Genomic DNA, 9004 nt, shown 5'->3' on the forward strand with positions numbered 1-9004 from the left:
TGGCCCAGGACTCCCCTTCCCCCACGAACACCCCCAGTGTTCCCTCCAAGGCCTTGCCAGCCTGGCTGAGGGTTTTTGTCTGTGGACCCCAGTGTAGAGAGGGGCAGCCCCTGGGGAGCTGGCGAGCCAGTAGGGGAGGCGCAAATCAAGGGTCCAGGCGGCTTCGAGGGAAGGAGGTTTATTGCTGTTGTGGGATTGGCTGCCGCGACTCCTGGGGACGAATCACAGCTGCATTTTCTGGAGGAGCAGAGGACAGTGTGAGGCTCTGGGACCTGCCTCCTTCAAGGGCAGCACCAAGCTCTGCTGGTGCGGTTGGCCTGGGGAGGGGGCGTGCATGGCACAGCAGGCAGGCCCCGCCCCAGACAAGCCAGCCTGGTCTCCGCCCGGCCTGGGCTCTGACCTGAGCCCCCCTGGGCACTTGGGCCCCCGCCCCCAAGGTGAAAGGCCCCCCTCCCCCCCGGGGCCCTGCACTCAAGGGGCTCGGCTCCCTCTTGGGGGGAAGGCGCGTCCTGGGCGGGCCCTAAGTGTGCGCTGAAGCCAGGGTGGGTGGACGGAGTTCAGGACTGTCCTTCACAGAGCCCAACTCAAGGTCAGCGCGGTCGCGCGCAGCCCGCGCGTCTCCAATGAGAGTGCGGGGCGGGGAGTGGGCGTGGCCGAGCCCGGGGCCGGGGGCGGGGCGCACCTGGTGGATCCAGTCGATGTAGGCGGACACGCGGGTGAAGACGGTGGGCTTCTTGCGCGTGTTGCAGCTCTGGCCGGAGCCGAAGCTGACGATGCCGTGCACCTCCCAGGCGCCGTTCTCCGCCTGGCAGTTCAGCGGGCCGCCCGAGTCCCCCTGCATGAGACCCGGCAGGCATCAGTCCCCAGGCCTCCTCCAGGGACCGGCTGGAAGCCAGCCGTGGGCAGTGGGGGGCACGTGGGCTGGGCTGTCAGCCTCAGGACCCACTGTGGGCGTCAGCCTGCTCCTCCTGAGGGAGGCACAGACTGTGGAGTTGGGGCTGCCTGGGTTCGATCTGGGAGTCCTGGGGTATCAGACTAGCTCTTGGTGTGCTGTGTGATCTTGGGATGATGGTAGCCCTCTCTGTGCCCTGGTTTCCCTGACTGTTCAGGTCTGCACGTGGAAGCCTCTGTGAGCTGCCCAGAGAACAGCGGGGTCTGGGGGCTGCGTTGGAGCCGGGGGAGGACAGGAGGTGACAGTGGGGAGAGGGCCGTGGGTTTGGAGGTGGGACGGTCCCTGATTATCTTAACCGTTGTGTGGTTCTGGCCAGACTCCGTGACTCACGAGCCTGCCTGGACCACGCAGCTGCTGGAGGCAGGACCTGCGCGGAGACCTCGGTGAAGCTGTTCTGTGGCCGTCTGACTCTTTTAGTCCCCCGGGGACCCTGGGAAGTGTTTGCTACAGCCCTTTCTGTGAACGGGAAGACTGAGGTCCAGAGAGGGTCATCAGCCTGCCCAGGGCCACGGAGCTAGTACGAAGTGGCACAGGGACTTGAGTACTCAGCTCTCGCAGGTGACAGGTTTCCCCTAAGCCCACCCCCGAGGGACGTGCTCCGCCCTCTCCGGTGCTCCATCACGTGGCCGCCTGCGGTGGGCCCGGTTTGGTCCCGACACTCACGTTGCAGGCGGAGGTGACGCCGTCGCCCCCGGCGCAGACCATGTTTCTCGTCACCAGGTAGCTCCACCAGTCCCATCTGGAGCACGTGGCGTGGCTGACCACGGGCTGCAGGCCCTGCTGCAGCTGGTCAGCAATGGGGCCATTGGCTGGGAGGGAGGGAGCGGGCGGTGAGCAGAGAGCAGGCAGGCGGCCGTGCCGGGTCCCCGGGTCCCCGCCCAGGCCTGCCGGGTCCAGCGGCCCACAGCCTGCAACCGAGTCCGTGGGAACCTCGCATGCGCCCTTCGCGACCCTCAGAGGGCGGGGAAAGGGGAGGCGACACTTGGAGCCTCAGGAGGCAGCCGTGCACTGTGGCCTGTTTTATTTTTTATTTTTTTAAAATTTTTTTTATGAAAACACTTTTTTTGGTCCTGAGGATGAAGCCCCGTGTGCTCTACCCCTGAGCTGTAGCTCCAGCCCTTTCTGTTTTTAATTGGCAGACAGGGACTCGCTAGGTTGTTGGGGCTGGCCTGGAACTTGAGATCATCCTGCCTCAGCCCCCTGAGTCGCTGGGATGAGGCTGCCACTGTGCCCGGCTTGAGTTGCCTTTAATTGGGGTTCTGGGGGTTTAATTGTCAGTCATTCCCTGTAGGTCTGACGTTGGGGTGGGATCGTAAAGGATCCTTCTTGCCCCCAAGAGGTCCTAAGTACTGTTCTGAGTCCGTTTCCCATGGATCCATTTATTGGCATTTAACCTTCTAATGCAGCTGGGATCTGTTCAGGCATGTGGAACACCATCAGATCTAATCCCCACCCCCACGGGGCTGATTTTAGCTTATTTACGTGGCACTCACAACATGCCAAGCCTGCGGTAAGCACTTGGCAAATGCTGATCTATTTAATCCTTACAACACCCATTGCATGCCCTCACTAACATCTGTCACATAGTATGTGCTTAATAAACATTAGCTGTTATTATTGCAAAGCTCAGAAAGAGGTGAAAATGTTTAGGCAGAAAGGAAGAGCTGTGGGCAAGCAGAGGTGGCTTGCTGCTTCCTCCAGGAAGGCTCCGGGGCTTTCCCCAGGGACGGTACTCACTCCAGAGGAGACCCCAGCCGGTGACAAAGCAGGGGTAGTCCTGAGACAGCACAGAGCCCTCCTCTGGCAGGCAGGCCACCTGGATGGTGTCACTCAGCTCCACGGGCTCCGCCAGTTTGATGAGGGCAATGTCGTTGCTGGAATCCAGAGCAGAGGAGATGAGTGGGCAGAGAGGCCCTGAGTTCTCCAGCCAGTGCTACAAGACTGGCTGTGAGCTGTGGTCAGGACACGGTGACCAGAGATCCCGCATAAAGGCTCCAACCGTGAAAGGCTGAACAGAAGAGGCAGGGAAGCGGATGGCTTCTGAACCATCGTGGGTTACGTACCCAGAGCAAATGAAGTTGAAAACCTTAACAATGAAAGAGGGGTGCTTATGATGATCAAAGATGCCATTTTAAATATCTGCAGTTGCCAGAATGGAAACTGGCGGCCCCAGACAGGCCTGCTTGATTCCTAGTTTGCCCATGTGCCATGCTGTGCACCCTGGGGCAGATTCCTTAACCTCTCTGAGGTTCCTTGTCCAGGGCTGTTGGGAGTTTAACTGAGAGATGGCATCTCGCAGGCCCGCTGCAGTGCACTTGGTAAAGGAGGGCCAGGGGAGACACCGTGGGGACCTGGGGGTCTTCCTTCCTCAAGCCCCTTCCCAGGGGTCCTTAGCTAAGGACCGGGATGGGAGGGGCCCCTCCTCTGCTTAGCATTTTGCCTCTTGCAGAACAGCATCCCCAGCTGTGTGGGGCGAGGACAGGGTCACCGGGAGCCGCGTGCTGCCCCGGGCAGCGGGGACTCACCGCACCAGGAAGGAGTTCCACTTCTCGTGGACGTAGATGGTGTCCACGCCCACGAACACGGAGCCCGCCTCGTCCTCCACCGTCAGATCGTTCTTCCCCAGGGCCACGCGGTAGGTCAGGGTGTTGCTGGGCGGGGGAAGGAACCCGGTCAAGGTGGCCGCCGGGGCTGAGTCACAGACCACTGCCCGGCTCGTGGGGGAGGGGCCAGAGCCGTGGACCCCAGGGACTGGGGCTCGAGTCGTGGTCCATCCGCCAGGCCTGGACCACAGCAGCCTCCTCTGTGAGGCAGGGAGACCGGAGCTCGCCTCCAGGGCTGCCGTGGAATCAATGAGCCCAAGCTGCCACCACCTCTTGCCACCTGCTGGCCACCAGCCTTCCACCCTGGCCTCCCTCCCACCTGTTCTTGACTCAGCTGCGAGAGTCTCTGGATGCCAGTGCTGGAAGCCCTTCCCGTAGCTCCATCTCACTCGGGGTCCAAGCTCAAGTTCGCACGCAGACCTGCCTGACCTGCGCTGGCTTCCTCTCCAGCTGCCCTTCCTCCCTGGCCACTCACGTTTGGCGCCTGCTGTGTGGGTGTCCTTGTCATTTCTCAAACACACACGCAGACCCCCTCCTCCTGGCCCCCGTGTTGGCTGTTCCCTCCATCCGACACACCCTTCCCCAGACGGCTGATTTCCACCCCGCTTCCTTCATTTCTTTGCTCCAATGTCCCCTAGAACCTCAGACTTTTTATCCTCTTCTGGCCTCTTCTGCTACATTAGGTGTTTCCTTGTCCGTCTGGCTCTCCCTTCCACGAGAATATAAGCAGACGCCATCTTCCCTGCAGTTTCTCGGCACATAGCAAGTGCACAAGAAACGTTTGTTGACTGAATAAATGAACTCAGTGGATGTAAGTCATCTATTGAGCCCAGTGCCTGGAGTGTGCAGGAGGTGCTCAATAAAAGCAGTTTCGCCAGGCCCCCCAGGCGATGGTGGCTGTCACCCCACTCACCTGATGCAGTGAGCAGCTGTGAGGACAAAGTTGCTGGCGATCAAGGTGCCCCCGCACGTGTGTCTCCAGGTGTCATCCCTGAGGTACTGGAGAGAGATCTGCAGGAGGGCGCAGCAGGGCCACCGTCAGCCCCCAGGCCCGGGGGCCCCTGCCCGACCTCCCCGCTGCAGCACACTCACCTGCCAGGGCCAGCTGTGGGGCACGGCGTTCTCCCCTCCCACCACCCTGGCCGACAGGTTGGGTGCGATGCTGGGGACACCGCAGCTGGAGGCTGGGAGGAGCAGGAGGGGGGAGGGGTGAGTGGGGCCGCAGGGGAGGGAGCGCCTCAGGCGGGGGGAGGGGAAGCCTCCTTGTTCTCTGGGCCTCCACACCTCATCTCAGATCCTCACCCAGGGGAGGCAGCTTCTCAGCCCCATCCTGCCCAGGTGGCCCCAGGGTGGCCGAGCGGGAGGTGGCTGGTCCGACCCTTGCTCAGTCGCCGGCCCACCCTGGACCCCAGAGTGACTTTTCTAGGGGACAGAGGGCTCCTGTTCCTGTCCTTATCCCCAGGAGGCCAGTCTGAGCTCACAGCGGGCAGGCTGCAGCTGTCCCTGTGCCCAGCTTACCATGGGCCAGGAGCGCAGCAAGAACCGTGATACCCAGCATGGTGGGTGCTCGGGCGGTCTGGCCCTGGAGCAGGCAGGGCACATATAGGCAGAGCGGGGGCGCACCCCCCTGGTCAAGGCCGAGCCACCCCTTGGAGGGAAGCCTGTTCCGCGAAGGCGCTTTCCCTGACCTTGGGTGGTTATTGTTTAATTTGGGCAGGAGATGGGGCTGGCTTTGGAAGCAGGGATTTTTCCAAAGAATTTTCTAAATATCCTAAGACGCTGTAAATGCTGAGGTGCAGGTTTTTTTTTTTTATATTTTGGGGAGTGGGGGGGACCGGGACCTCCTGCTGTTCCCGCACGTTCTCTCTGCCTCATTCATTTTAGTTATAATTTATCAGCCACCTACTATGTGCTGGGTCGTGCTTCACACTTCTCGCAGTACCTCATTTAATTCTTCCAACCACCCAAGGCCGGGGCAGGCACCTGGCAGGTGCTTGGTTGGCCAGGTTCCTCCCTGGAGCCACTAGAGGTGGCCCTCTCAGTCTGCCTGTCTCTAAAATGGGCGGCTAGGACCAGATGGAGGTGGTCTCCTTTTTGCCCCAAGGTTTTGTGACTTGAATGTCAAGGTTGGTGGCAGATCTCAATTTCTGGCACCTGGTGTGGGTTGAGAAGACTCTGTGCTCAGAGATTCTTTTTATTTTAAAGTTTTTTTTTTTTTTTTATTGTGGATGGATGCAAGGCCTTGATTTATTCGTTTTTAAAGCATCTTTTTGGTGGTAGATGACACAATACCTTATCTGCTTATTGATTGTAAAGCGGGGCTGAGGATGGAACCCAGGGCCTCCCTTTTGCTGCCAGGCCTGACCGCAGCCCACTGGTCAGATTCTGCACCGGCTTCTGCTCACCTGAGAGGGGGACCCCAGAGCAGCCCCAGTTCTGCCTGGAGTTGTCCTCCGAGTTAGGCTGGCTGGTCCCCCATGACTCCCTCTGACAAAGAGGTTCAGAACCCCTGAGCCTGCGGCTGCGCGCCGTCCGGGGCGAAGGACTCTCCCCGCACATCTTCCTGCAGTTTAGGTTCTTCTGGAAACAATCGTGCATTACTTTGGCAAAATGAAGATCAGTAAGTTTGGTTAAAAAAAAAGAGGCACAGAGACAGGAAGTGTGAGTGGGGGTGCGGGCTGTCTCCCTGGGGTCTGTGGCTAGGGTGGGCTTTCAGTTCCACTTGAGAGGCTGGTCCTGATGGAGGGGACAATGGATACTGCCCAGGCCACCCTTGTCCCAGAGCTGTTGGCTGCTAAGCCCTGAGAAAGTTCTCCCCAGTCTGGGACTGGCACAGTGAGCAGAGTCGTGTACTGAACCAGGTGACCTGCGTTTGGACTTGGCAGGGTTTGCAGGCAGGACAGGACATCTGCTTCCTGGCTCAGTCAGGGCGGACCCCAGGTCCTGGGCCACCTCTTTGGGCCTGTTTCTTCCAGGTCCGTGGAGTCACTTGGGGTGACGAGTAACTGACACCTAGGTGCAGGAGCTTGCCGATCTCTGTTCAGAGAGGCAGCGATTTCTTAGCCACGTGCGCGTGCCCACAGACGCGCGAGCGCACAGGGACAGGCGTGCACACACCTCTGTAGCCACAGACACTCACAGACCAGTTCACAGGTACGGTGTCGGGTGTAGACACACACAGAGCCACGCTTCCACACGGAGACGGCGCAGATGCCGTGCGTGGGGTCAGAGGTGCCACACATGACTTTGAATGTGATTGGAGAAACTGACTTTCTCCGGGGCGCGCTGGCTGCTCTCCAAGGTGTGGACAGCGTCAGATTTGGGGTAACCTCCTTGATGGCTCCTCTCCCCGGTGGGCCCTTTATGTAAGGCAACACCAAGTACAGTCCCGGAGAAACCTGAAGTGGCCTTCATCGGCTTCAGATGCTGAAGTCAGACTGCGAGTGCTGTGTTTAGGGGTGAGCTGTGCCCACAAAAGAAGGAAAATCCAGCACCATCATTTCCTGGCTGTGCCACCTTGTACCTCTGACTCAACCTCTCTGTGCTTTCACTCCTTCATCTATAGCGTGGGGGTAAAAACGGGACCTGCCTCTGAGGGCTGTTTCTAGGAGTGCCATATGGTAGGTACTATATGAGCGTTTGCCGTTATTGTGAGTGTTGTCCTCTGGCCTCCTCTGGTCATCTGATCTCTCATCTGGTCCTGTTGGGATTCAGCTGAGTCTGGGGTGCCAACGAGCCCCTTTCTCTAGCAAAACACGTCGCAGATTGCTTTATGACTCATGAGTATAAAAGCGAGCGTAACTCAACTTGGATCCTATTCACTTTTTCCTACTGATTTTAAAGAAATAGGAACACCCTCGTGACCCCTAAGGGTACCAGGACTCCAGGTGCTGTGCTCCCTGTACGTGCTGGGGACATGCAGGTCCTTGCCACAGCATCTGCTCACGGAGGTTCTCTGTGCCAGGGCAGCTGGGCGGTTTGGGGGCGTGTTCTGTGGGTGGCTTTGCCACCTGCTCTGGTCCCAGAGATGCCTTCCCCACGCCCTGGCAGCCGGGACAGAGCCCTTCTTGCCTGGAGCGACTGGGTGGAGGTGGGGCTGCGTTTGGGCAGGTGGGTGGCTGGTGCTAATCCTGCCGGCAGGACCCCGTTATCCCCGTGGCTCAAACTGTGACGCCAGTTTAACTGGCCTGAGTTTTCTGGCCCTGACAACAAAAACTGAGCAAGCGGCTCCAGGTGGCTGGTGGTACCTTAAGGGGGAGCCCTGGGGTGGGCGTCCTGGGATGGAGGGTGGGGCGCGGAGCTGGATTAGTGTGCGTGTGTGAAGAGGTGGTTACTGTGAGGCCCTGTCAGGCTGTATGTGCAGAAACCATTAATAAAGTCACTCATTCTTCCCACGTGTCCTAAATGCATAGCCCTGGGGGAGCTCCCCGGCAGCCAGGGTGATAAGTGTTCCTTGGAGACGGGGGCCATGGTGGGAGGTCTGTCTGGTGTGAGACTGGTTCCGGGTGGGAGCTGAGTGGGGTACAGTCAGGAGAAGGCTCCTTCTCTACAAAACCCAAGTCCAAAATGAATTTGAGGACTGGAGGGAGTGAGGATACTGGGGTCCCACCCCCACCCTGTCCGACTGGCATTTCCAGGGCCTGGAGTTTCCAAGCGGCCAGGGCCAATCTGTGCTGGAAAAATAACCATGGGTGACGTGGTGGGGACAGGCGAAGGGGGCGGCGGACCTGCCCAGGTGATGCCCTGGGGAAGCAGTGCCAGGCTGGGCGGAAGTACTGGGGTGAGAGCTTGGGAAAGGGCAGGTGCCACTGACGGGTCCCGAGTCTTATGGCCACTGGGACGGGCTCTCTGCACAGCTGTGGACTCTCAGTGAGACCCATGAAGGTGGAGCGTTGAGGGGCTGGCAGGTCCCCTCAAAGCCAGGTGGGAGTGCTGGGTTTGAGAGAGATTCTGGGGGCTCAGAGGGGTGCGATTTCAGGAGGGAGATAGTTTCAGTGGGGCCGGGTCCATGAGGGGTTCGGTCTGGGCTGGCACTAGGGCCTTGTGCAGCCTGAGGCTGGGTCCTGATGGCCTTTTGGTGGAGGGTCCTGGCACGGGACAGCTGACCCGTCTCAGATTCCCAGGGCTGGAGGCCAAGTGCATCACCAGAGCAGCTGGGCTCCGACTCTGGGGCATGAATTTAAGCTCTTCCTCTTCAGGATCCTTTTCTCCACCTTCCTGAGACCCTTCCCACCAGGATGCCAGGGATTCTGGTGTGCTTCCCTCGGGCAAGAAGCACTTGCCCTAAAATCTAGCATTGAGGCTGGTGGCATCTCAGGCATCTGACAGCGTGGGGTTGGCGAGGCTGGGAAAGGCACCTACCCAGGGCCCCTTCAGCCCGGGAAGCCGTGTCACCTGCCTGCTGCAGTACCACCCATGGCCACCTGGGGGCAGCGGTGCCCCACCTAAA

The 9004-nt window shown here is 59.6% G+C and overlaps 1 protein-coding gene across 1 annotated transcript; it reads right to left on the reverse strand.

The window, feature by feature from the left end:
- Positions 1–520: 520 nt before the first annotated feature.
- On the reverse strand, positions 521–5113 carry Ctrc (chymotrypsin C). Its single transcript, XM_047527978.1, has 7 exons — positions 5074–5113; positions 4648–4739; positions 4469–4566; positions 3478–3603; positions 2690–2826; positions 1616–1761; positions 521–835 (listed from the first exon to the last, which is right to left on the reverse strand). Exons 1-7 carry the CDS (start codon positions 5111–5113, stop codon positions 521–523), a joined length of 954 nt encoding a protein of 317 aa, XP_047383934.1.
- Between the last annotated feature and the right edge of the window lie 3891 nt (positions 5114–9004).

Source organism: Sciurus carolinensis, chromosome 1, assembly GCF_902686445.1.
Source record: "Sciurus carolinensis chromosome 1, mSciCar1.2, whole genome shotgun sequence".
Classification (NCBI taxonomy): Eukaryota; Metazoa; Chordata; class Mammalia; order Rodentia; family Sciuridae; genus Sciurus; species Sciurus carolinensis.